The sequence below is a fragment of the Electrophorus electricus genome, chromosome 18 (genome assembly GCF_041902795.1).
Source record: "Electrophorus electricus isolate QZ-2024a chromosome 18, ASM4190279v1, whole genome shotgun sequence".
Lineage (NCBI taxonomy): Eukaryota > Metazoa > Chordata > Actinopteri > Gymnotiformes > Gymnotidae > Electrophorus > Electrophorus electricus.
The window spans coordinates 5,738,111-5,765,000 of NC_137514.1; the positions used below are offsets into that span (position 1 = coordinate 5,738,111).

Genomic DNA, 26,890 nt, shown 5'->3' on the forward strand with positions numbered 1-26,890 from the left:
CGCTCTCTCTCTCTCTCTCACACACACACACACACACACACACACACACACACACACGCGCACATGCTGAGACCTCTTGAGGCTCATTCCTGTAGAATCGTTTCTCTCTGAGGGTCCGGCCGCACCCTGTTAGAGGAGAGAGAGTTCTCTGTATTTCAGAGCCCCTAATTAACACTGAACCATGACTCAGCCTGTGTGTGTGTGTGGGAACTGCAAGTGCTTGCACAGAGAGAAATGATGTCAACTTTCCTTTAGGCCTGGGCCTGTCTAGAATGAGAGAACAAGGCAAAGACGAGGAGAAGAGGAAGAAGAGAAGGGAAGAAGAGCGTAAACGCTATGGACATTCTCAACACTGTAGCGAGCGTTACAGAGACAGATCACACACAAACCACGTCCAAGATCCAGCTACATTCTGGCTTTACACATGCTTCACCCATATCCCACAACTAACCTCTTACCTGCAAATCAGTTACTCTCTCTCTCTCTCTCTCTCTCTCTCTCTCTCTCTCTCTCTCTCTCTCTCACACACACACACACACACACACACACACACACACACACACACACACACACTTTCAAGTAAACAACATTGTAAGCCAAGACAGCATGAACACTGCGCAAATGAACAAGCGCACACACATACACACCCACGTCAACCATGTAAACCCTTAACCACAACAGCAGCTTCACCCCGACACACACACACACACACACACACACACACCCCCCCCAGTTCAGCGGTGTGGCGAACAGGACGAGAGAGAGGAGGAAAACACCAAAGCTCCCTGCGCCACTTTTAATCACCGTGAAAGCTGAGAACCTTCAGGAGCCGCCATTAAAAACAGAGCTCAGGGGCAGAGAGGGTGAGGGAGGAGAGAGAGAAAGAAGGAGCAACAACAAAGGAAAAGCGAGCACGGGAGGGAGGAGGGCTCCGCGCCCCTTTGTTCGTAATCGCAGTCTGTCATGGCCCATAAGGCCTCTTCCGTCCAGAGTGAAAGTCAAGGAGCTGCTTCCACAGTGACGCGCGCGCTGGGCTATAACGTGACCCGGGGTGGGTGTCATGGCCGGTGGCTGGACACCAGAGCATATCCCATTACCGTTAGCTCGCAGCTCAGGCTGTGCGATGGGTGTTTCCTACGCTGGGCGCATTCGCCCCTTTTTTGCGTGTGGTTTTGTGTCTACAAAGGGTTTGTCTGACTGCTGCCTGTTTTACTGTTGTTGTATAAAGTCAGAGAGTATAGCCCTAGTCCTGGACATCTACCAACCTGCTGAGCTTCACTCCTAGACATTTACCACTTTACACAGTTTAGCTCCTGGATATCTACCACTCTACAGGGTTTTAGCTCCTGGACTTCTACAACTTTACAAAGTTGAACTCCTGGATATCTACTACATTAAAGAGTTGAACTCCAGTCCAACACATCCAAGCTGTAATATTGCTTAGAGTAATTGATTTAGGAGTGTTAGGCTCCTTTACAGCTGTAGGGTAGTGGTAGCTTAGTGGTTACGATGCTTGAGTTGTAACGGGAAGGTTGCTGGTTTAAGCCCTGCTGCAGTTAGGCACCTCAATTGCTCAAGTCGTATAAGTATCTGATCTCCAATGTATATCTGTGCTCTGCAGAACCCTGGTAGACAACACCAAATGAAGTGTGATGTCTTGCTCTCCTGAGATTGGTGGGAGGAGAGAGAAATCCTCATCAGTCATTTGAATACAGTTGAATATTTGTTCCCCTTTCTGAGATCAGCATTAATGATAGCTTCACACACACAGCCAGCAGCTGGTGTAGGACGTACAGAAGTGGAGCAGACCATGTAAGAGAGTGCTGATCTTTATTTGCTTTGCCTCGTGAAGCTGTAAGCTTTCGCCCCTGTGGATATGTTTTACAAATCACCATAAATCCAGCTCTGTAAAACCCATGCATGGCAGCAGAGGGCTGTGCGTTTGGGCTTCAGTTGAAGCCTCTGCATATTCAGAAGCTAGCTGTTTTCAGGAGCAACAGAATTAGGTATTCAGACCACCCGTACACACCCCCCCACACACACACACAGACTCATGGGAGTACTCTGTCTGGCATTAGCCCCACACTCTACACCCACAGGCTAAGCATAAAATAAGTCCTTAGTTAGCACTATGCTAACCGCACGACTACCTAATTAACCAATTAAGCAAACTGAGCATGTGCGGTGAAAACCTGGCCCTGCTGTAAGATGCGGCGCGGCCCTCTGGGAGTTCTGCGGGCCATCGTTCTGTTGTGATTGGCTGCAGGCCCACCACTCAGAGAGGCCTGCCGGCCCTGAGACCGCTCGCGCAAACACACAGTGCAGCAAAGCCCACTGGGAGAGGCAGTTCCTGTAACGGATGGTGGCTTTAGCCGAGGCAGACTGCCCCTAGGAGAGGAGAGGGGAGAAAGAGGCTCTTCTGAAACATACGTGGGATGATGAAGTGCATAATGAAGTGGACAACTGTAAGCAAAAAGGTGTTTCCTGAAAGGAGCGCGTCAGGAGAGTCTGCTTTGGACAGGAGGCTTTCAAATGTAACAAGGAAGCAGTGCATTGTGTAGCGGTTCCGCCTCATGCTGCAGCAGGCCGGAGTGAACCCCAGGGCAGTTTGGTGGAGGGGAGTTTACTCCTCACATTCTGAAAGATTAAAAAAAAAAACCTGGATAGATGCCCGCAGGAACAGAGACGGACGCACGTGGGTGTAATACACACACACACACACACACACACACACACACACACACACACACACACATACATTCTCCCCTGCAGTGACAAGCACTGATCAGCAGCTTGGCTAACCTCAGAACAATTCCTCCTTGCACACACGTGTACCCACAAAACCACTAGACAAATGCTAATTACACTTATCACGTTGTGGTCAACCATAATAAGTTAACCTAAATATGTAGCAGTCGTCCATGACTGACAAGTAATAACCAGACCGGTGCACTTTCCCTCCAGCCAATCAGAGGCTCAGCCTTCAATGACATCACCAGCCCCCCTTCTGTCAGTCTTCTGTTTTTTTTCCTGGCACGACATCACATAAACGGTAGCCAATGGAATGAGGCGTGGCCGCACCACGCACGCACAGACGAAGCCCTACGCCAGGCCCTAACCTGTCGCTGCAGGTACGGCTGTTGGGTGGGTCGTGTGAAAAAGCCCTCGTCACCTGCAGAAAACGGAATGAGTATTCACGGCGATCACGCGCTGTGGAAAAAAGGTCAGCGCGCCAGAGTGGCGGAATCCGTCTGTCTCAGACTCCGCTTTATGACGTGGCGCTCTCCTGCTCTCCTGGAGGGAGAGAGGGACAGATTGCGTGTATAGTCACATATTTGTGAGGGCAAATCTGAGTAAAAGTCCCATTTTGCCTGTCAGGAGAAATGGGGAAAGTATATGAGATGGAGAGATGGAAGGAGGGAGGGAGAGAGAGAGAGAGAGAGAGAGAGAGAGAGAGAGAGAGAGAGAGAGAGGGAGGGAGGGAGGGAGGGAGGTCTCTCACGGGTATTAGTATTCATTGATGTAGTCTGGGAAATTGCCTTGGTGTCACCGCTGGAACAGGCCAAAGCTGCCAGGTGTACTGATCCCACACCCACACACACACACACACACATCCATACACAAAATCACAAACACACCAATCTGACAAAAGCATGCACACTCACACACACACAAATGCATTTGCATGGTTTTTTTTGCACCAAAAGATTTGTAAAACCTTTGTAAAAATGACATCTGTATTCATACATTAAACACATGGTGTATGATGAGCATTCAGTATTAGTACTAAAAGCGCAATACTAAAACTATAATAGCTCACCCATTTCTACTGCGTGCAGTTCTCAGTAACTGAGGCTTGTGTGTCTTTCGCTGTAAATCCATGGTACAAGATGTTTCATTACAAAGTGCTTAGACACTTGCAAAACCTTTCCCACAATGCTCAGTCTATGAATACAACCTTTACTTTGTTTTTACAGTTCCTCACCGTCATCTGCGTGTGGTGTGGCTGGATTTCTGATCAGCGGTGGACCTTCTCTGCTTCTACCACTTCCAGTACAACTATTCCCAGTTTTACCCAGTATAGACACATATTCACACTTGTTCATTTTCTTGAAACTCTAAACTAAAAAAAAACCCAAAAACAAATGCCACACACTCAAACAAAATATCATGACTGTCAAAATATCAGAATTATCTTGTAAAATGAAACACTGGATTCAAAACTATGCACATAAGCCACCAAATGATTAGATGCACTGTGGTGCACTGCACAGAGCTGACGTGAGGTGCACCTACACTGCACAGAGTTGACGTGAGGTGCACCTACACTGCACAGAGCTGACTTCAGCTACACCTAGATCGCACAAAGCTGACGTCAGGTACACCTACACTGCACAGAGCTGACTTACTCACACATTGCGCAACCTCACTTGTCTATCCAATCCTGTCTCCTTGCTGCTGTAACTTGCCCTGTTTCTGACGCCTCTCCCTGTTGTGCAGGACTAAAAGGATTGTGGTTGAGATCATACTGATGGTGGCGGGGATGACGACAGTGACTCAGCCCAAACTGGGTTGTTTTTTCCCCCTGGCAGACTAAGGGCTAGCAGCTGACTGCCTCCAGGTGCACTGCATCATACCATCTGACCAGGTGTGATGGTTTTGATCGGCTCTTCTACACGGCGCCTGGCGAGGAACCTCAGACGCTGTCACCGCCTAAAAACATCTGAGGAACTAACCACGGTGCCCATTACAGTTGCCATGACAACAGCCACTCCAAAGCCGCCCTTGACCAAATAAGGAGACCTGATGTCTTGTGACTGGTGGCCCTGGGCGATCCCAGTACGTCCACTCTCCTTGGTCCAGGCGCTTTACCTGGGAGGTTTCTGTGTGTGTGTGTGTGTGTGTGTGTGTGTGTGTGTGTGTGTGTGTGTGTGTGTGTGTGTGTGTGTGTGTGTGTGACAGGAAAGAGTGGTGGTGTAAGTGGTCACTGGTCTCTTCTCCTGTCCCTGCAGGTTAGTGGGTACTACCAGCTGGAAGAAACACCTGGAAACAGACCATTTCCCACAGTGTAAGAGTGTGTGAGTGTGTGCGCGCGTTTGTGTTTAAAGCTATTTAGCCCCAAGCATCTTCCAGCAATCTAACTTAAACTCCCTCTCCCTCTCACCTCTAACCTCTCTCCCTCTTTCTCAACTTTTCTCTCTGTTCTTCCCATCTCTTTTTCTCTTTCTGTCCCATGATAAACCAGCAAAAGAATGACAGATGAGCCCTTGTTTTCTGTGGTAAAGAGAGAAGGTGATGGATTTCTTCCCACACACCGCTGATGAAAGCTCAGCGCTGACGCCACCCATGATGTGTTTTCTTTTACGATTTGGTGCATTTACACTATCCTGTCATGTTTTTGCTCTAAAGCGTGTACGGAGTTGCTCATTCTGAAAAGCTTCTCAGGTTGCTATCAGCGTCACGCACACGCATGCACGTACGCACTCACACGCACACACGCAAGGCCATGCTCACGCACACGTGAGCACGCACACGCTCTTGCGCACATGCAGACACGCACACAAGACACACAGACACACACAAACTCACAGCTTTGATTCCACACCCGGATTAGGCCTGTGTCTCCTTCTGGGATTTAGTCCCTTATAATGGGAGGGCGCTGTTAAACTATTAATCGGCAGCTGAAGCCATGTGTGAACTACCCAGCACAGAGCAGAGAGCTTCCCTGGTGATTACTGAGTACATGTGTGTCTCTGGTGGGAGCTGCACAAGCAGTGGCCTCTTTGAACAAGCACACTCAAACCAATTTATAGCCATATGTGGTAATTAGAGGTTTAGACGCAAAATAAATGGGCTTTTGTGTGTGTGTGTGTGTGTGTGTTTGTGTGTGTGTGGTTACAGTGGTTGGGGGGAATGTCACCGAATGTCCATCTGTAATAAAATATTTTGTACTTCAGGTTCACAAAGTAAAAGTCCTTACCAGGTTTTTTGTTTTTTTTTTTTGGTTAAACATCATCAGGTCGGCGGTGCAGCTGGAATTAATTAAGGAATTGGGAAAAACAGCTTGATATACAATTTGATACACACTTGATATACAATTGTAACCGGTTTTGTATTTTTATACCCGAACTTTTACACTTCTGAGTAATCAGAGGTCCTTACTACTAATACTTAGGTTACCATTAAAAAAATACTCTCACTCGATGATGTGACTTTTCTCGTGCGCTTGTTCGCGTGAACTTCTGCAAAAGTGCTATCGAGACGCTCTAGTTCTGCACGCGGGTTACACGGGTGTAGATATGCAGAAGCGCGAGATTCCAAGCAAGAAACATGGTATCGACCCAGAGGGTCACCTTTAAATACCGCTCTCCTCATCGAATTACATGTGCGTGTGTGTGAGAGAAAGAGAGTGAGAGTATCACTTGTCAAAAGCAGTTGTGCAGCTGTGTTCACAAAGTTATACTATGGTAGTATTGGCCTTATAGCTGCCATGAACAGACGGACCAGGCTAGTTGCTTTCTAGTAGGCCTATCACATAAGGTGGGAAATAACAACACGTGGGCGAACTTGTTTCACCTGACGCCAGGGTCTTTTGAGACAGAGACAAAGAAACACTCATAGGATGAAGGTATGGTCAACAGTATCGTGTTTTATTGGCACGAATCTTACAAATTACATTACAATTTACTCTTTCACGCCTTCCACTTCGTCATAAATCAAAGCAAGCTTTCCGGGCCTCTTGTATTAGTTACGCAATAGTGCCCCCTGCTGCTCATAACATGCTCTGCACATTCTCGTCCTCCGAGCAAGACCCGCCCTTTTGTCTAATAAACCAATCAGAACACGTAAACAAATTGACCAATGAAAGTGCCCTACAGCAAAGGTCTCGAAACCAGAGGCCGAAACGATTGCCTGTCAGGAAAAAAAGTGGAATCGACCATCAAACCATTTGAAATCAGTTCACCGTGGTGTTTTAATCCGCTGTATATCAGAGGTGAAAGTATCTTGAAATTCAAACTCTCGAAGTGTTGGGGAATTTTTATGTGACGTAACGTTGAGCACGGGTTGCTCGGACCCAAACATGGAGCGACGCACATGACGCCTGAAGGTGAGCAATACGTCACTGTTATTGAACGGGACTTTGTGGTTAATCTGCACGGTTTACCCCTTCACACAAATGTGTAGCGCTATGCATCCATGTCCCCTGTCCTTTTGTCGCAAGCTACGTGGGGAAAGCGAGTCTCCAGAAGAAAAAGAAACTACTTATTTGTTCCGTGCCCAACAGCGCCTGCAACCATGAGCAAGCTTCGGACGTTTTGGCACCGTTATAAAGTCCTGCTCGTCACGGGCGCGGGGCTGGGGCTCGTGCACTGGGGTTGGTACTCCATCAAGTCCAGCCCGCTGCTGCAGCAGAAGCGCGAGGCCTGCGTCCCGGAGCCCGGACTCGCGGCCCGACCTCCCCGAGAGCGAGAGGCGCAGCCAGAGCCGAGCCGGTCCAGGTGAGGCGGCCGTGATGGCGACCGTGATGGCGTTTACAGCGCGGCGGCGGCCCGTCACCTAGCGCTTACCGCGAGTTTGGCCGTAGTTTGGATTTCAAGCGCATGAACGTTGACGCGTCGTGCGTGTTAGTTAGTCATGACTACGTTAAAGTGTCGGGTGTGAAACTCGATTGGTTGTTAGAAATATATTGAGGTGTGTTCATATTCTGTTATAATTTATAGTGGTGTTTTTTCCATAATCGTTCCATGCTGTCAGTGCCACGGTCCTGTAACAGTCACAGTGGCCTGAGGTCTGCGGCTTGGCAGGTGGCAGTGTGTCACTTCAGCTTCTGTCTGGGGCTCTCTCTCTCTCTCTCTCTCTCTCTGTCTCTCTCTCTCTGTCTCTCTCTCTCTGTCTCTCTCTCTCTGTCTCTGTCTGTCTGTCTGTAATAGGGCTGGAACTCCGGGTATCGTTGATCACGACGTATCTGAAAGCTTCCCAGTTCCTGCTTCTCTCCCAAGTTCACATTTCTAAACCTGGCGCTCCAAATTAGGAGAAATTGTGCTGCCATTCTTTGCATTGAGGAGCTTTTCCCTTGCATTATTGTCACCCTCCGGAAAGCTGATATTGGTGGATAGCAGCGACCAGTTGTCTGTACATTTTACATTTTTGGCCTTTAGCGTTTTACCCAAAGCGACTTAGTTATGTGTGAATACAGCTTGAGCAATTGAGTTAAGGGCCTTGCCCAGGGGCCCAGCAGTGGGACGGGGTGGGGCTTGAACCCGCAACCATCTGATTACCTTTTAACCTCGTTATTTGTGCAGTGATTGATGACAGAATGACAGCAGCTGAATATATGCATTTGTTTTGATTTCCCACAGTTCCGGCTGAAGAAACTCCACACGTAGTGAGCCGGCCCTCACAGCGTGCACTGTGAGGATGAAGAGCCAGAGCTGGCTGAAGAAGAATTGGTTTTGGGTTGCTGGCGGCGCATTTGTCGGTCTTCATTTAGTGACGTGGGTCATGCAGAAGGCGATGAAGAGGACGGTGCGCTCCGAACTGGAGCTCAAACAAAAGAGAGCGACTGAGGACTAACTCCAGCTTAACAGCTCCGGCGGCTCCAAAGGGTTTTAGTTTAGTTAGTGGTGTGTGTGTGTTTAATTCATGCGAAAGTAAGCGTTCTGTTTTGTAATTAACACAAGTACATTATGATTTATTTCTCCCAAGTTGAGACAATAAAAATATAGAATTTATTCAATGTTTACAGTTTATTTTTATATTACAAACATGGCATCCATCAAAAAAAGAAGTCCACTGAGCTTCAAAATATGTGGCCCCCAGTGGTAAAACTGATAAATAATATAACACATGAGTAGCTTCATGTAGTTGACAGCTGACCAGGACGGAATGATGGAATATGTACTTTTTTTCCCCTTATTTCTCCTCCGACCTGGCACTCTTCGGATGCTAGAGGATAAACGGTATCACTGCCTTCCTTGATTTTGGGTAATCATCGAACCTCTCAAGGTAGTACCTGCAAATCAGTGAATAAAACAGGCGCATCAGCCAGATTTGAAGCAGACACTATTTCACAGCGAGTTGCTTAACATTTAATCAGTGCGCGATTAAAGTTTTCTTTCTTTGATTTCCAACCCCTTTCTGATGTTATTTGAATGTTGGCCCCCGTCCGTGGCCACATCCATCACTGCGCTATTCACACATATAATTAGCGAATAATTGCCTTCATATCGCTGTGCCGGGTCAGACCGCTTTTACAGGCTCGGATCCTAAGCAGCTGCTAAACACACACTCGAGAGTAGCTCTGACTTGATCCGTTAATCCCCAACCATCACACCCCTCAGCCGAGGCACCTGTGGTGGTGGTAGGCTCGCGGCCCGATGGAGCACAGCGTGAAGAACGCGAAGGAAAGCGCGGGTAAAGACCACACGGCCACGGCGTAGCCGCACCACTCCACCATCTCCCCGAAGAAGTTGGCGCCGGACACAAACTCGAACATGCCCCCTGCCAAAACACACAACGATGGTGTTTTATAAAGAGATTTTAAAAACAAACTTCAACAGTAAACAGGGTGGGACCAGAATCACTCTCCGGTAACCAATAAAAATAGAAAACAATTTGGCCTGAAAAACATGTTTGATCTGATGGACATTGTGTGCTGATGCTGATCTTAGATTACAATGAGCCATTTTGTTGTTTACAGAATTCCAGTATCTCAATTAGAACTCATATCTCTGAAAGTTATTTAGAGTCATGCATAAAACTAAATTATAGTCCTACATAGACTTTGTCTTAAATATTTGTATTAGATTTTTTTTATTAAACATTATTTTTATATTAGAATTTCCCACAAATGTTTTTATTTCCTAATATTTCCTTACGTAGTTTTATCATTCTTAACGCCAGACAAAGGGCCGATAGCTCAGCATTTTCCAGGATCCTGTACTAATGAGACTTTGTCTCAGTAGGTTTTGTCTATGTGTTGATTGGGGTTTAAATGTACACGAAATATATTTTATTCAGTTTGAAATGAAAGAATAAAAGGACTAGACTGTGACTGGCTAGAATTTTAGGAGAATGTCCTGCACATTCTAGACTGCATCAGTGTCTAGGCTTCATGTTATCTGGATCTGTTTACATTGCTCAACCCTAAACCTGGCTTTATATTTGCCTTTAACATGACATGCTTGGTGTGTGTAATTTGCATGCGTGTTTGTGGACAGAGGGCAGGATATTGGAGGTGCACGTAGTGCTGGCTGTGTCCTCTACCTTTGGGGATTCTGTAGGAGATCTCGCCTGGATTTCTCAGGCTGCGTAGAATGTGGTCACTGTGAATGTTGATGGCCATGCCTGAGAAGAACAACAACAGACCTACGAGCACACACCTCATCATTAGTACAGCCGGGCGAGCAACCAGTCAGCTTCAGGAGGCTGTTGTGTAGGAACGGTGTTTTGTCAATTTAGGAAATTGTTGTGTAATGCTCTATAGTCCTCTATGTCCCTGTGAATGTGACTTCTGAGTTCATCATGCACCAAATCAGAGCAGGGAACGAGTTTACCTACAGCAGGAGAGGTGTGCTCTTTTGCAGCCTGTATATTGCGGTTGCAGCTGCTGAAGGCAGTGGTTGGTGTTGGGGGGGGGGGGGGGGGGGGGGGTTTGTTCTCCATCACTCATAATCATGCATAGAACAATCTTGTGATTTCAAAATATTCTGGGTTTTGAGGTCTTGGGTTTTGTACGGTTTATTCACAGTTTTCTAAAAAACAAAACAAAACGGGCGTGTGCCAAACTCACCTGTGATGAAGCGTGCGTCTGTCAGCCAGGATGCCTCGTATCGGCCACAGTGGAGCAGGTAGTGTCCCTGCAGGAAGCCGTTGACGGAGCAGAACACGACGGCTGAGGTCGTGATGAAGAGCGGACAGGGCCTTCCTTTACTCAGCAGGGAGAAGACGAACGTCCTGTCGGGGGACAGCAGTGAAAGACGGCGGGACAGGCGGACAGACGATCTCAGCCACGTTAGTTATTTCATTGCTCGTCCAATCTGTCTTTTGCTCTAACAGAGGTCACGGTTTGTGGGATTGTTGAAATGTTATGCATGGCCGCAGATGGTTGCCAGATGCCTTAAATGCCTTTGAATGGTTGACCAAGACCAGACAACGTTTTCTCGCACGAGACATCTAAGATGTTTCCTCATTAAAGTATCCTATGAGTTGATTATCATGGGAAGTCCATTTTTTTTCTATTTCAGAACAGTTTTACCATTTCAGATTGTATTACTTCCACCAGGTATTTCACTGCCAAGTACCACAGAGGTCTATGTGAACCAGATGTTTGAAATTCAAAACAGAGAGAACCTAGCTGTACAATGATTGTTGGTTTTCAGTAATGTTTCGTTGTTCTGTGTAACTTTGACTTGTTACACAAGGTTGCACCACAGACTTGCTGGGTATGAGGGGCCCCAACTGACTTAACTGTTGATGCAGACGCATTTGCTGCAATATTCTTTAATGTTTGAAACGTTATATTTCCCATAAATCCCTGACTTTAACAACTCTGCATTAATTCGATCCCATGTTCCTCACAGTGTATTAGCTCAGGATTAAATGTACTCGCCCCGTTATACGATGCAAGCGGAATTAGTGTGAGCTGGAGTCCTACCTCTGGAAGTAGTGGAGACAGAAGGTCCAGAGGAGAATGGTGCGACCCACGTCGGCCGAGCTCTCGGTGGTCAGTAGCAGAACCATGGGCACCAGGAAGGAAGGCAGCTCCTGGATCAGCCAGGCCGCCTTGGCCGGGACAGTCAGCCCGCGGGCGCCGCTGTCCACGTAGCGGCCGTACGGGGTGTGCGTGCTGGTCTGGCGGAGGAGGTACAGCACCCCCCCGACGATGAAGCCCCAGCTGAGGTAGTGGACTGTCCGCTCCTGGCAAAGCATTCTGGACTAGCTGCACCTCACCGAGAGCTGTAGGGGGTGTGGGGGAGTGTGCGGCACATCCAGACCAGCAGGAAATTTCCACCCAGTATCTCTTTGGTGGTTTCCTCCAGAACTCTACCACAGCCTGCTAGGAAATTTCGCTTTTATCCTTTTCCTTCACACACAGTCTCCTCCCCCTCCCCGGCCCCCTTCTAAACACACATATCCAGCGCTGACTTTCTGCATTCATCCAAAGGAGGTGCTCGCAGTGACCAGAAATGCTGACAGTAAAATTTCTATTCACACCCACACATGATTATAATTTGTGTGTCATGAAAGGAATGGGAGCACACCCCCTCATTTGTGACATTCATAGCCTTATTCATTCCGGTCAATTCATTTGTCACATGGTAGTAACATATTTCCGCTTATCTCTAATGGATTAACTAAGATGATGTTGTCGTGGTAACTGACAGGCTCGTTAAAGGCAGAGGCTGCGTGAAGCACATCAGCGAATGGTCTGACTGGCGCTACTGTGCCTAGTTCTGTTGCAGATAACATGGTCAACTCTTCTGGACAATCTTGTGTTTGTTTCCGAGTGAATTCTCTTTCCATTATTACAGCCTCTGAACAAAAATTTCCGGAACAGAAAAAACCTCAAAGAAGGTAACCCTCTGGAGGTGACCTTTATCTTAACTAAAAAGCACGTTTGTGCCTTTGTAGCATGCAGATTACATCTTTTGCAGGTTTCCATGGAACAGGCCACTATACTGCCTTACACTGTTGGTAAACGGTTTGTCTTTTTTATTAGACATTAAGGACAACAGTGCAATGACCCCAGCTAGGTTCCTGTGTGCACACTTAAGAACAGCTCAGCAGATGTATGAAATGAAAGTTTTCCAAAAGAAAACCATAAGCCTTCCCAGCAGTCTGGTGCTGGGGAGAAGGTCCATGCTGGGAATGCTTAATCCTGTGAATGAAGCTACACTTATATACCACCTGTCTCAGAACCCAAAAATGCTTTACAATAAACACATTGCACAATGATTTTACATTAAGTCCACACACCAGTGAGGAAGCAGCAGCCAGTGTATAGCGTACTAAGAACAGGAAACCACAGACCCCTGCAGGAAGAGGAGGGAGGACCATCCACAGTCTCACACACACACACCAGGACGGCGCACCATGCACCACTGGACATGCAGACATACAGTCAGACACACACACACACCAGGACAGAGCAACATCCACCACTGGACATGCAGACATACAGTCAGACACACACACACACATACACACCAGGACAGAGCAACATCCACCACTGGACATGCAGACATACAGTCAGACACACACACACACACACACATACACACCAGGACGGAGCACCATGCACCACTGGACATGCAGACATACAGTCAGACACACACACACACACACACACACACACACACACATACACACCAGGACAGAGCAACATCCACCACTGGACATGCAGACATTCACACACTAGGAAATTTCAAGGCAGCCATTTCCTACCTAACTTCCATGTTTGTTTGGTTTTCTTTCTTTTTTGTTTCGGACTGAGGGAGGAAACTGAAGACCACAGAGGAAAACGTGGAAAACATGGAAACTCCACCCAGATAAGGACACAAGCTCCAAAGCCGTAGCACTGAACGTGTCCGACCACGCTACGCTGGGCTACACTGACAGGCTCGTTAAAGGCAGAGGTTGCGTGAAGCACGTCAGCGAATGGTCTGACTGGCGCTACTGTGCCTAGTTCTGTTGCAGATAACATGGTTAGCACTTCTGGACAATCTTGTGCTTGTTTCCGAGTGAATTCTCTTTCCATTATTACAGCCCCTGAACAGAAATTTCCAGACCAGAGAAAACCTCAAAGAAGGTAACCCTCTGGAGGTGACCTTTATCTTAACTAAAAAGCACGTTTGTGCCTTTGTAGCATGCAGATTACATTCAATGCAGATCCATTGGAAATAAATGCACCTTGGCACCATATTGGACCCCAGTTTCTTACTGATGACATAGCATGTACTCTATGTAATACCTGCATGTTGAAACAAACCTGATATTTACCATATAATAGCTCAGAGCAGCTGATGGAATGTTTTAACAGATGTTCATGACATCAAGAGGGGAGCCATATCTGAATGTCTTATTGAATCCTATATTTTCTGAGCTACGCAATTCTGGATATCCTGGGAGTTGAGTGTTATATAACCAAACATAAAAGTTATTACATCTGTTGTTTCACTGTAGCCTCTGGAGAATAAAGTCTAGAGAAATGCCTAAACCACATGGAGAATAGACCAGAGTGTTTAATCCATCACCCAATCCTGTAAAAAGATTGACTAATGGGCTACTAATTTGCTTAAGTCAGTGAAATATTTGAATGGTGAAAAAGTGAATTGCTTAATGTATTACAAGTCAACACACATACACAGAGCTCAGTGACCCAAGAAGACAGTTCAGGCCCTTACCAACAGAGAATCATGAGTTTCCAACTGCAAAAAGGTGCTTGACCTTAGCTACATGCGTTTGTCCTGTGCATCACAGAAATGTTTCTGCTGGGTTTTTTTATGTGATTTTTTTTCTCTGATGTGAAGATATTGGAGCTATAGACTATAGTTAAAAAAGTATATAAAAAATATATAAAAAAGCTATAGTTGCCACACCTGTTGGACAGACATCTCAGCCTGCTGCCATGACTCAGCCGCACTAACACTAACAATGTTTATTACGCTGGTGGTGTTTAACAAACTCTAGCACTTATTTATTGCACTTATCATTGTTTAAGATAGACCTTATGTATTTTGTACTTCTAGGTATCAGCAGTGATCCCTCTATTTCTACAGTATTCTAGTTCATTGGTATATTGGACTCTAACCTACGGTACTGTACTAGGATATTCTATGACTAAATGACAAAGCACTTTGTAAGTCGCTCTGCATTTAGAGTGCTAAATGCCGTAAATGTAAATGTCAGGATCCTGATCCACAGGCTTGAAAATCTAATAGGAATTAAAGATCATGATCCCTCTCAGTTTAAATCCTACCTGACCGCTCTCAGTTTGTCTGTCTGAATGAATCGTCCCATCTTACTAAGGTTAAGTACGGTGTCCCATAAGAGTCAGTGCTCTTTTCTGTTCTTTTCTCTCTACATGCTGCCGCTCGGTGCTGCAATCCACAAGCCTGCCATTATCTCTCACCCTTATGCTGGTGACACCCAGCTTTATGTATCAGCCAATCCACATGACCCCTCCAGTCTTAACAAAATCAGAATAATGTGTTAACAAAGTTACATTTTGGGTGACAATTATTTGATTATGAAACACATGTTTTTTTGTCTCATTGCAATAAAGCCTATTCTGGAGTTTTCAAAACGGATGTTCCGATGATAAAGCTGATTTGTGTTCAGATGCTAAAATGATTATCTAATCATCACTGAGAATGATCAACACCGGGGAAAACTGCCAAAAGAATTTGTATCAATTTTCAAGCATAGCTATCAATTGTACTGATTTTTACTGATTTCTGCAGCATGCCAGTAGCTTCACTGCACTACATTTGCATAATAAGATAAACATTTGTTTTCCCTTTTCCCTGTAAACAGAAGGTAAATGAATGAACAATAGTTAGCACTGGAGTAGGTTTAATTTTAGTCATTGGTTTGCATGTTATTTGTGGTCCTGCTGAATGCACGGAAATATGTTTGTGCTGAAAAGATCAAAAATATGTCATATTACGAAGTTGCTCTGTTTAAAAAAAAAAAAGTTTTTTTCTCGTCTAATAATAGTAATGTATAATTAAAATCAATTTTTCGTATCTAATAAGATGTATTATAGATTTAATTCATCTTTTTTTTTAATAAGGAGCTGAACGTTTGACTACAATTCCCGAAATCTGTACAAGAAATCTGTACAAGTGATCTACAAGTGATCTGTCGCGGCGCAGCAGTCCTGTAGTTATCGGTTAACCAGCTATATTAAAACTAAACTATATTAAAACACAGTAGTAAAACCAAAATCATTTCATTTCCACGTTGGAGATCGTTTTGTAAGAAGCACAGATGTACAGACGATATCAGGTAAACACAAACACGAATACTAAATTTGAGGTGCTTTAGTCCTAAAGCGGATAGCCTGTTATTTAAAGTTATAGGTCTATAAAATGTCTTACTGGAGGAACGCGTGTTTTCAGTTTCTCCACTAAATTAATTTGTCCTGATTCAGGGGTTTTCAGTTGCACGGAGATCTATCTAAAAGTCACGAAAATAAAACGCACGAAACGACCCACTACATTTTCAAACGTCGACTAACGTTAAAAGTAAAACTTCACCATTCTCACTTCCGCCTAAAACACTGGACAACTCGCTGTGCATTGCACTGTCTGGATGTTACTGTAAATCACTGTACTCTAACCGCCCAGTCATTTATAGCATGATCCTGTAAAATGAAGCAGTATTTAACTGTAAAAGAAATGCTGCAACTTTAGAGTAATTTACATCAGTACATTAATGTTACGAGTGATATAGATGTGATCAGCTATACATCATGTTTGTGGACATCCACATTTCCGCCTGGTCAGTCTATGACGGTTGAACTGTTCCTAAGGGAAACGCAACATTAAGTTAAACAAAAAAGCCCAAATAAACCTAACATGAATCATTTTTAATACAACCGGGAGCACATTATTTTACATAAATCTAGACGCTATTAGTCGTTTGACCTACGTTTATTTAGGCCATATATACGTTTGCGCGTGTGCTGTAGGCCCCGGTCACGCCGACTTTTGGTGCCGCGTCCATTATGGCGTCATAACGCGCGGGTCAAGTCACGTTGGGGTGACTCGTGTCACGTGGTGTGCAGCGATCAGCTGATCGGCGTCACTTCCGATGTGGCAGTGTTGCGGTGTTGTCGGAGACAGCTGGAGCGGAGCTGGCAGACTGACGCCTTTCTCTGCGGTTTTAATGTGAATTTCCGCCGCTTGGCAAGTATTTCCATATTTCTTGGTTGCCGGAATAACGTGTACATTGTTCACAACACAGCTAAGAAAGTTTGTAAAAAGAACCCGACGTTTGAGGGTGGAATTGAATAACTAAAGAGATTATTTAACTAGCCTGCTAGGTTAGATTAAGGTAGCTAAGTTAGCTGTTTGATATGAGGATTTCTGTTGATGATAAACAATAGCTGTAGCCTGGTCAGAAGTTAGCCCGTCTCTGATTGACACACTAGTTTCCGAAACGGGATGGATAGAATGGACATGTTGGGGAAAAGGCGCGTTACTTCACCGCACCGCGTTATTGTAAAGTTCTCACATATTAACCTGACATGTCAGCGCACCTTCGTTCCCAGTCCTGATGCACGCAGCCTAAATGCTGTCCTTTAAATGCCCAATGGTTGTTGTTTTTTGCAGTTGCGCTCTCCACGACCACACGCTATTCATGAATACCTCGGACAGTGAAGAGGACTATTGTAACGAGCGGACTGCGCTAGTGCAGTCCGAAAGTCCGTCTTTGCAACCTTACAACCGGCAACATGACCCGCCTCATCCTCAGGACCCCCAGGCCAAACGGGTAAGTGCGCGCGCGCGGGAGCGCGCCCACGGGATTGCGCGAGCGAAACGGGCGTCGTTGCTCTGTCCGTGGCGACTCGTGTTACTGCGATCCACACACCTACTTGGGTCAACGTTATCTTTTGGAGCACTTGTTCAAGCCGCAACTAGTCACACTGATATTATAATCTAGAATCGGCCCTGATTTATGAAATTCGGTGTCTACAGTCCCAAGCAGACAGAACCAGCAGTGTCTACCAAACTCCAGCATGCCACACGTGTGTGACCAATGGTTTTCTTAAAAAAAAGACGTCTGTTCTAGGAGCAGTGCTTACTGTGTACTTACTGAGATATTTAATGCTTACTTTCTGATTACATACTTTGTGATTACATACTGAGATAAACGTGGCACATATAAGCAGAAGTGATCCCATTTAAGTGGTTTCTGGTATTGTAGTACTTGCAGAGCTTGCTGAACATTTGTGTACGTAGGGTGCGTAGCTATAGACGACATCCAAGTCTTTAGGCTGCGCAGCTATAGACGATATTCAAGTATGTATTCTTTAAGTGTGCATACTTGTAATGTACCTTTGTGCGTGTAGTGTGCCTTTAGTCTAATGTACATGGTGTATAGTGTTGAGTATGTATGTATGGATCCCAGCTGCTTCCTCATCTTCACCTTCGTCATTTCTTTCCCCTCAGCGTCGACCTGCTGGCTCAGACTCAGCGGAGATGGGGCGTCCTTCCCACAGCGTTGCTGTGGCGACCGCAGAGCAGGATCCCGGCTCTGCCCCGGACGGTGAGGATGAGGAGCTAACACTGAAGTATGGTGCCAAGCATGTCATCATGCTCTTCATCCCAGTCACGCTCTGCATGGTGGTCGTCGTGGCGACCATCAAGTCCATCGGCTTCTACACTGAGAAAAATGGACAGCATCTGTATGTTTTTAAGAATAATTAAAAGTCATGATTTATGTATATTAGATAATTAGAGAATATTATAAATGATGTTTTACACGGGATTATATTAGGTTGGAATTCAAATCTGGTGATGTTATTTCTCATGTTAATCGGACTTAAGATGGCTGTGTGTGCGTGCAGGATCTACACTCCCTTCACAGAGGACACGAACTCCGTGGGCCAGAGGTTGTTGCACTCTATGCTCAACACGATCATTATGCTCAGTGTCATCGTGGTCATGACCATCTTCCTGGTGGTGCTCTACAAGTATCGCTGCTACAAGGTGAAGCTCCTCCTTTCTCAGCCCAGAGCAAAGTGCATAGCAGAAAGGCAGCAGCACGTTGCCTCTTGCTGACAGGCCACACAAGCGCACAGAGAGACTGACACGTTTGTGCTTGTTGTCTGATGACAGTGCGCAGTCATGTCAGACCGTGCTAATGCCTGTCCCTTTAATCGGGCTTTTGACTAACACTAGAAATGATGTCCAGGAAGGCTGATATTGAACTTTGAAAAGCCAGATACTGGACGTGTGAGAGCGGATAACGGTACTGAACTATGAGTATGGTATGAGTTTACAGCACAAGTGTCTGTGGTGAGACTGTTGTCTGTTCTCTCACCAGTTCATTCATGGCTGGCTGATCCTGTCCTCTTTAATGTTGCTCTTCTGGTTCAGTTACATGTACCTGGGGTAAGCCACACCTTCTTGCCTCGGCCCTTCACACAAGTCAACTGTACTGTATCAGTAGCATGCATCTTCCAGAGCCTTTTGTTACACAGAAACCTGTGATTTTTTCTGTACAAGTACCGTAAGAGGAAGTAATGCTAAAACACTGCTTCAGCAGATAGAAAGTAGAAAGAGTATGTCGAACAGTATTTGATCTTTGTTTAAAAAAAACAACAGCCGCTAATAAGTAAAGAAATGTAGCGTTTCTGTTTTGTGTACTGCGTAGGGTTCTGCTGTCTTCAGTTTTTAATATGCTGTACTGCTCCGTGCCATTTCAGTGCATTCAAACGCTCCAGAACTCTTGCGCGTGAGAGCAGAGGTTAGGGTACGAACACTACAGAACTCTTACTCACAGAACTCACAGAACTGATTGGATTCCATCTCTGACCCTGGGTTTCACACACCGCACAGAAATTTAAATATACTGCAATATATTTACAGTGTATTAAATCAATAAATAGACAATTTAATGTTTTTCTCCTACGTTGCCATTTTAAAAAAATGTTGTAAAACTGTATATACACTTTGGGTGTAACAGGAACCAAAACTGATCTGAGAACAGGACTCATTTAAAGCAAACAATAAGGAATAACAGATTTTTCAAGTCACTTAAGTTTTATATGTAATGTAACTGCATATCCTTGCTGCTTCCCCAACATAACTTATTTTAGACTTGCAGTTTCAAATACCCAAACAGAGATATTTTAGATGCAGCTGTTTTAGCCATTAGTGGGCTGACAACACGGCTTTTCACTTTCAGACTCTTCAAACAGAAAACCTAACCACATGTTGCTTTTGTGCATATATTTAAACAGCAGCCATTACTGCGGTCCGTTCTTTTAACCAGAGCGCTGGCCGTTGGTGCCACGTCCTCCGCGGACCTCTAACCTGTCTGACGGCGGTTCTCTGACCCCCCCAGTGAGGTGTTCAAGACGTACAACGTTGCAATGGACTACCCGACAGTGGCAATGATCATCTGGAACTTCGGCACGGTGGGGATGGTGTGTATCCACTGGAAGGGCCCCCTACCGCTTCAGCAGGCCTACCTGATCATCGTCAGCGCCCTCATGGCCCTCGTCTTCATCAAGTACCTGCCTGAGTGGTCCGCCTGGGCTATACTGGGCGCCATCTCTGTCTATGGTGGGTCATGATGCACGCGCGGCGCGGCGTGGCGCAGACGCAATTGATGGACTGCGGTAACGTTGCTGTGTAATAATGCTGGTAAGCTAAACTCGAGGAGCTGGTTGCCAGACATGGATCAGCTCTTGGCTTGGACTACATTCAGGTGCCGGTGGGGACTGGCCAAAGTAAGTTCTTTATAGGCAAGGACTAGGCTTTGTTGGGGTCTGCAAAACTGGTCAGATAAATGTATTGTTCTCCACTAAATGGTACTAAATCACATTTCCAATGCCAATTTGCTGTCCAGCACTCAGATTAATATAAATACAAAAACAAAAAAACAAAACAAGAAAAAGCTACCATTGCTGAATATGAAAAACAACAGTGCAAAACTCCTTTAAGTGTGTGTGCGCGTGTGTCCTCCTGTCCCTGTATTGCAGATCTGCTAGCCGTGCTGTGTCCGAAGGGTCCCCTGCGTATGCTGGTGGAGACCGCTCAGGAGAGGAACGAGCCGATCTTCCCCGCCCTCATCTATTCCTGTGAGTCTGACCACGCCCACAAATGCGCACACTGCCGTCCCTACCCTGCCCCCCAGTTAGTCAGTCCAGCTCATCCCATCTCACGTTCGTCCTGAACAATATTGTCTTTTTAAACAGTTGATCCTGAGAAGTCCCCAACCCACTAAGGATTACGAGCATTTAGGATCAGATAATGTTGCATGTTCTGCCTGCAGGAGCCTGGGTCAGCATGAGAGTAAAGACATCTCTCTCTCTTGCTCTCGCTCGCTCTCTCTCTCTCTCTCGCGCTCTCTCGCTCTCTCTCTCGCTCTCTCTCTCTCTCTCTCTCTCTCTCTCTCTCTCTCTCGCTCTCTCTCTCTCTCACAGCAACCATGGTCTGGATCATAGGAATGGCCAACCCATCTGCAGGCTCAAATGCTGCAGACCTGATTACAGGTCAGTATTCCCTACTCTGAATGCAGCTCAGTATTCCCTACTCTGCCATTTAATGAAGCCACAGTAAGAAACGGCCATACCACCCGTCTGGTAAATATGTGTTTACCTCCGATATCAATGAATGATAAACATTTGGGAGTCATTTGTTTGTTTTTGGTGTTGTATAAAAGCTTCCTGCTGTTGATGGCAGTGATAGCTTGAGGCTATCCAACAATTATATGTATTTTAATACATTTCCACAGATGAGGAATTGCATCATAATGAGGAAGGAGCTATGGAGAGGCCAGAGGCAGAGCCTGGAAGGGAGACGCCCCACAGACAGAGCAGGACCTACTCGGTGGAGGAGCTGGAGGAAGACAGTACGTGGTTTCTGTAGCCATGGGCCTCACACTGTTTTCATAGGTGTCTGAACAAGGCTGTAGTTTGATTACAGTCACTGTGTGCAGTAAGGGCTTAAACTGAATCAGAACAAAGCCAATCTGAGGTGCCAAGAGACTTTACCTTATGTGAGACTTTTTTCCCCCATCAGTGTGACACAATGGTATATTTGTTTCTGTTTCTGCTAACTGGACCTTGGACATTTAGACTCCCAGAGCTTAAGCATAATCACTAAAAACTAAAGTTTTGTGTTAATTAGCCACATCTGTGAAATAAACTGTCGACTGTGTCGCAAGCCTTCACAGAGACATTTCTGTAATACTTCCCTGGGAAAACGTTAGTCACACAGTGGGTGTGTCTATATGGAAGGCTCTGACCTTTCCTTACTTGCCTGTCTGTCTGTAGGGGGGGTGAAGTTGGGTCTGGGAGACTTCATCTTCTACAGTGTCCTTGTGGGCAAGGCAGCAGCCTCGGGTGGAGACTGGAACACCACGCTCGCCTGTTTCGTGGCCATACTGATTGTGAGTGCTAACACGGTGCATGCTAACGTGCTGCGTTCTAGAACGTTCTCCTGCATTCATGTGGTCCAAATCTGATGTCTAAAGAGCTTTGCTTGGCTGTGACTAAATGTTATTTGGTAACGTTCCATACGAAGTACCTTTTAAAAGTACTTAAAAACAGTGTTGGTCTAAATAACTTTCCGTGGTAACTTTGCCTTGGTGTACCTACTACCACATGGGAGTCACTCATAACGTAAGTGCTGAGTCTGCTCCTCATGCAAATTCAAAGGAAGTATTTAGTTGTAGTTCCCAGCCTCTTATCGCTGGGCTGAGATTGCTAGTTCAAACATTAGAGGTAGAATGAATTAAGGTTAAAATAGTGGTCAGAATAATACGTTAGCTTTTGTTTGTTGTTAGCCATGTTAGCATTTTGAGATGAAGTGTCTAAGATCGGGTTTGAAATGGCACTTTTTCCATTTGTGCAGGGTCTCTGTCTTACTCTCTTATTACTGGCCATCTTTAAGAAGGCTCTGCCCGCACTGCCGATCTCCATCACGTTCGGACTGATCTTTTACTTCTCCACGGACAACCTGGTGCGGCCCTTCATGGACAATCTGGCAGCCCATCAGTACTATATCTGACCAGGGCGCCGACTACGAGATCCAGAGGGTTGTCCAGTTGCTGCAAAGCCAAGGGAACACTCCAGTGGCCTTGGTGTAACATAATCCAGTGAGAATGACAAAACGTCTGTGTACCCTCATACGTCCGCTGGTTTTGGTCTGTTCTGAGAAGACAGGATGTTCTCCCTGGCGACAGCCACAGTAGTCTGATGGATGGATGCAGGGCTAATGAAACGAAACGGTGTCTGCGCTGGACAGTTTTGGAATACTGATGGAACCGAAGGTTGGGAATGATCAGCCGTGTGTATCAAATGTCCAAGAACAAGCTTTGGTTTTGTTTTATTTTTGTTTTGTGTTTTTGTGTACATATCCAAAATTACCAAAATTGGATATGTAAAAGATCCCAGAGCCGTGTTCTTGGATGTCTGGTAGGTAGGTGTGCTGGCGTTTCAGGTCAGCTCTTGTCTTACTCGTCTCAGTGACACTACCTGTTTCAGGTGTGGATCTCTCCCCCCCCCCCCCAGTCATTACACCCTTTGTGTTTTATGCTGTAATTCACTGAAATTGGCAAGAAATGAATTGTCCAAAGTGTTCTATCTTCAGGCAGATAAAGCCTAAACACAGAATTACCTGTGTTTCCTGAGGGCACGTAGCATTTTAGTTGCTTGGAAGCCTGTGCTGTTCTATAATACTGGACTGATATTAATATTCCTTAAATGAATTAATCAATGAAGTTTTGTTTGGAAGGTGATGTGGAACAGCTAATTTGTTAAGTTTTAGGAATGATATATACATTTATATATAATGTACTTTAACCTTTTTTTATGCATGACAATTTGACCAGTAATGAAGCAGCACTAGATTAACATTAAATTATGTTTACTAATCACCTACTGTGAATTTACCTAATCAAAAGAGCCTATACTGCAGTGTGACACACATGCATTTGATTTAGATCAGGTTCAGCCCAACCCCAGAGGTAGTAACTTTTCAGATGTTGCTTTGTGTTACATGCAAGCTACGCAGGCAGCAGATCATGCCTCTTCTGAAACTGCTGTCTGTAGTAAGTCAAGACTTTAAACCATGACATGCTATAGAACAGTGCTTTTGCATTCACTCAGAGTATGGAATCTTTATATCAAAGATGTAATGTATATATTTTATAGAATGTAATTATGGTGTAAAATTTAGTGGTTTTGTATGTTTACACATTGTGAGTTTACTTCACCTCTTTGTTGTCTCATTTTGGATTTACATCCTTTTCTTCTGTAACAACTGGACAATAAAATTCAAAACCAGCAATACATGCTTGGATCATATTTTAAACAAATTCAAAATAACCACTGCATTTACACTTTTATTCAAGTTTTAAAGGAAAACACCCCAACCACATTTATTAGCAAACAAACAACACATTGTACAATGTGACACATTGTAGTTTTAATCAAACTAAATCTCTTCCACTACTTTGCTTGTCCCTTGGCTCAATTCCGATCCTCAAATTGCGACTTATTCTTGAGAAGGAACGTTGCTAAAAACTCGATTGGATTTGGAGGCCTAGCAAAAGAAAGGGCAGGGGGACAAGAGAAGAATGTTACTAGATTTGGTAGACTGGTGAGGATTAAGCCCAGCCTGGGGACTAAGTTCCAAAGGCAATAATTAAACATGACAAACCATCTAGTACTAGGGGTTTTTTTGTTGGCTGAATCAGTGATCACGGAACTAAAATATGTAGCACTCAAAACACTCGCTGCTCGAGTTACTAAACAATAAATGAATCCGTGTCAGACTATCAGATAGTTTATGATGTGCACCATACAAAATTCTACACCCTCTTTCACATGTTAGGGCCACACAACACATTAGAAGACACGTACCGTTCCTTGGCCAGCACGGACAAGCCCTGGAGAAGGATGGGCACCACTGTCTGATCCAGATATGCTCGCGTGGGGAGGGTCTGAAGGGTCTGTAGATCCACCTTCTGTTTGGTGACTTTGTCAGCGTTGGTCTTCTCACTCTCAACTATTCTCTGCAAGCATGAATGCAACAGACTATGGTTCATTTAAATGTGGGTCAACATTAACTTTGTCCATTTAAAGTACTCTTTTTTGTGCATTCCTTTTCTCTCCCTCAATACCTGGATGTTTTCTGTGAGGCCGTATTCAGCATGGGGATTTTCTGCAACCTAAATCGCAGAAACACAGTAATGTCACACTGACTGACTGCATGGTTTTGGAACGCATTCTTTGTAAAATATATATTTTATAGTATCGTTGCGATCTCACAGGAGTGTGCTGTTCCATGGTCTGATCGGCATCTGTATGATCTATTAAGCATACAAATAAAAGATGATGATCACTAGGTCATAATTTTCCAAGTATTTACCTGCTAAGGTAGACAACACTCAAATAAAGCCATCCAGAATGACTAATTTTCCTTAACTAGAGTATCTCTGAAAGACACTTCTACAAAACCTTCTAACTAGGCTATATAGCTAGCTAGCTACGCTACCAAAGTCTACTCAACTTTACCTGGTCTTACAAACGATGCAAAGCGAACTATCTAAGCGAACTATCTAGCTTCCGAGTCATTGTTTATAACATTGGTGTTTTGTCAGCACACGATTCGTAACTTGCATTTGGGTCATTGACAAGATTCTCAGTATTGGAAATATTGGCTAATCCGGTGTTAACCGGGTCGCTGATTTACCCGTCGCTAATGCTCATGCTAATGCTAACCAGGTATGCGCAATGGCGGGATTCAATGGGCTAAAGCTGCTAGCCAGCCAACCAGCTAACTAGCTAGCTAGCTAACAACAAGCCCAGATAGCATCGCTAAACTCTGGCATTATTTCGAAGGTCAGGACGCATTGTACTATCGACTTGTAATAAATTGCATATGTACAAGAATTCCACATTCCAGTAAAGCAAAAATAACCGCCACTATGAATGGCTTCTGGGTTTATAGATGACAAAGCTGAAGAGCGACGCTCACCGTCCGCCATGTTTGTTGTTGGTGATGGTTCCTACGCGATCAGTCGTGCGTGAGGACTCACCACAGAAGAAGAGGCGGTGCGGATGTCCGGTTTCTTCTTGGACTTGTTGACACCTGTCGCGGCTAAACGTCCCCAGTAAAGAGTATATCACCAGGGTCAGGACCGCGCTAGATTCATGGTATACACGGCGATATTTTCAAGCCAAGCGGTCAGTCATGTAATGGAGACGTCGGGCCAGGTGAATGAATCCAGCGCCTGCCGGAAGAGCGAAGCCGCAGCAGAGAAGCGCAGCCCGTCTCGGGCCTCAGCTCGACGCGCACACCTGTGACCAGGTGTCGCTTTACCGCCGACTTTATCGCCGACTCTTGTGCTGTTTTCTCTCTCCGCTGCTGGCTCTTCTCGCCGTGTTCCGATTCGTCGCTTTGCATCCGTGTGCTCTACTAGTCGGGCTTTCCAAGCGAATCTCCCGCACCATGTCCGCGAAAGCCAGAGACGTCGACGCTAAAGAATGCGATGGCACCGGCGAACAGATAAGGAACCACCACAAACAAGCGTTCGAGTACATCTCGCTGGCTTTGCGCATCGACGAGGATGACAAAGGTACGCTTCACCTCTTCTGTGTGTCAGCTAAACGTCTCCTATAACACTTGTCAGGTTCTTCTAAACATTTGTTTTTCGAACTACGCAGCAGTGTCAACAAAAAAAAATGCCAGCACGGGTGGCAGAGAACATATATAAGGCTGACGAGGTCATGGAGCCTTATACGATACTGGACGTAAACTACCCCATTACGTGTTGTTACAGCTAAGCACTAAAGCCTGGGTACTAAGATAGAATGACACACTGGCAGAAAATATGGGTTATTTGGCGATATTTGGTTCAGAATAGTAATAATCATAAAAACCCTCAAGCAGTCAGATTTGTTAAAGGAATATGGAGTCCTGAATTTGTTTCCATTGCTTTTCAGTGCGCACAAGGCAGTGGACCCTGTGCCATGACACACTGACACCCATGTTGTTGACAGTAGCCTGCTGCTCCACAGCACTGGTTTGGGATTAGAACCTCTCTTCCCCAGCACATGACAAGCACCATTAAAATACACAAACCCCAAACTGATCTCAGATCAGTTGAAAGGGGGCGGTGCTCACCTGACAGCTGGAGGGGG

The 26,890-nt window shown here is 45.4% G+C and overlaps 4 protein-coding genes and 2 long non-coding RNA genes across 17 annotated transcripts in view; 4 read left to right on the top strand and 2 right to left on the bottom strand.

Moving 5' to 3' along the window:
- The first annotated feature begins 4,615 nt into the window (after window positions 1–4,615).
- On the top strand, window positions 4,616–5,372 carry LOC145652020 (uncharacterized). Its single transcript, XR_014118178.1, has 3 exons — window positions 4,616–4,839; window positions 5,013–5,068; window positions 5,246–5,372. It is a non-coding gene; the product is annotated as an uncharacterized LOC145652020 (long non-coding RNA).
- Window positions 5,373–6,860: 1,488 nt separating this feature from the next.
- LOC145652101 (uncharacterized) lies at window positions 6,861–8,732 on the top strand. 3 transcript variants are annotated; one of them, XR_014118314.1, is made up of 3 exons: window positions 6,861–7,108; window positions 7,286–7,499; window positions 8,361–8,503. It is a non-coding gene; the product is annotated as an uncharacterized LOC145652101 (long non-coding RNA). The 3 variants fall into 3 exon arrangements; XR_014118316.1 differs by lacking the exon at window positions 7,286–7,499 and having other exon boundaries at window positions 6,864–7,108; window positions 8,361–8,732; XR_014118315.1 differs by lacking the exon at window positions 6,861–7,108 and having other exon boundaries at window positions 7,121–7,499; window positions 8,361–8,732.
- srd5a2a (steroid-5-alpha-reductase, alpha polypeptide 2a) lies at window positions 8,729–12,159 on the bottom strand. Its single transcript, XM_027013705.3, has 5 exons — window positions 11,657–12,159; window positions 10,793–10,956; window positions 10,267–10,368; window positions 9,351–9,501; window positions 8,729–9,013 (listed from the first exon to the last, which is right to left on the bottom strand). The coding sequence occupies exons 1-5, from the start codon at window positions 11,929–11,931 to the stop codon at window positions 8,947–8,949; spliced, it is 759 nt and encodes a 252-aa protein (XP_026869506.1). The 5' UTR covers window positions 11,932–12,159; the 3' UTR covers window positions 8,729–8,946.
- Window positions 12,160–16,808: 4,649 nt separating this feature from the next.
- On the top strand, window positions 16,809–24,032 carry psen2 (presenilin 2). The gene is made up of 11 exons (XM_027013773.3): window positions 16,809–16,913; window positions 17,340–17,499; window positions 18,180–18,415; window positions 18,578–18,719; window positions 19,057–19,124; window positions 20,080–20,300; window positions 20,720–20,818; window positions 21,164–21,232; window positions 21,475–21,591; window positions 22,016–22,131; window positions 22,596–24,032. The coding sequence occupies exons 2-11, from the start codon at window positions 17,368–17,370 to the stop codon at window positions 22,749–22,751; spliced, it is 1,356 nt and encodes a 451-aa protein (XP_026869574.2). The 5' UTR covers window positions 16,809–16,913; window positions 17,340–17,367; the 3' UTR covers window positions 22,752–24,032.
- A 42-nt stretch (window positions 24,033–24,074) lies between these two features.
- Window positions 24,075–26,890, bottom strand: part of dpy30 (dpy-30 histone methyltransferase complex regulatory subunit) — a 2,992-nt gene continuing 176 nt past the window's right edge. The window contains exons 1-5 of one of the 2 annotated variants that reach the window (XM_081700863.1): window positions 26,874–26,890; window positions 25,016–25,056; window positions 24,868–24,915; window positions 24,608–24,759; window positions 24,075–24,287 (exon numbers count right to left, since the gene is read on the bottom strand). The exon at window positions 26,874–26,890 is cut by the window's right edge and continues 176 nt beyond it. In XM_081700863.1, the coding sequence (XP_081556989.1) occupies window positions 24,215–24,287; window positions 24,608–24,759; window positions 24,868–24,915; window positions 25,016–25,033 (291 nt within the window). In that variant the 5' untranslated portion in view covers window positions 25,034–25,056; window positions 26,874–26,890 and the 3' untranslated portion in view covers window positions 24,075–24,214. Of the gene's footprint in view, window positions 24,288–24,607; window positions 24,760–24,867; window positions 24,916–25,015; window positions 25,057–25,724; window positions 25,833–26,873 lie in introns of those variants that run through there. The other variant, XM_027013774.3, reaches the window with a different exon arrangement.
- Window positions 25,968–26,890, top strand: part of spast (spastin) — a 12,207-nt gene continuing 11,284 nt past the window's right edge. For all 9 annotated transcript variants that reach the window (XR_014118152.1, XM_027013766.3, XM_027013765.3 and 6 more), the window contains exon 1: window positions 25,968–26,325. Coding sequence is in view for 8 of the 9 variants with exons in the window: in XM_027013766.3 (XP_026869567.2) it covers window positions 25,968–26,325 (358 nt within the window). In the remaining variant the exon portion in view is untranslated. The remainder of the gene's footprint in view (window positions 26,326–26,890) is intronic.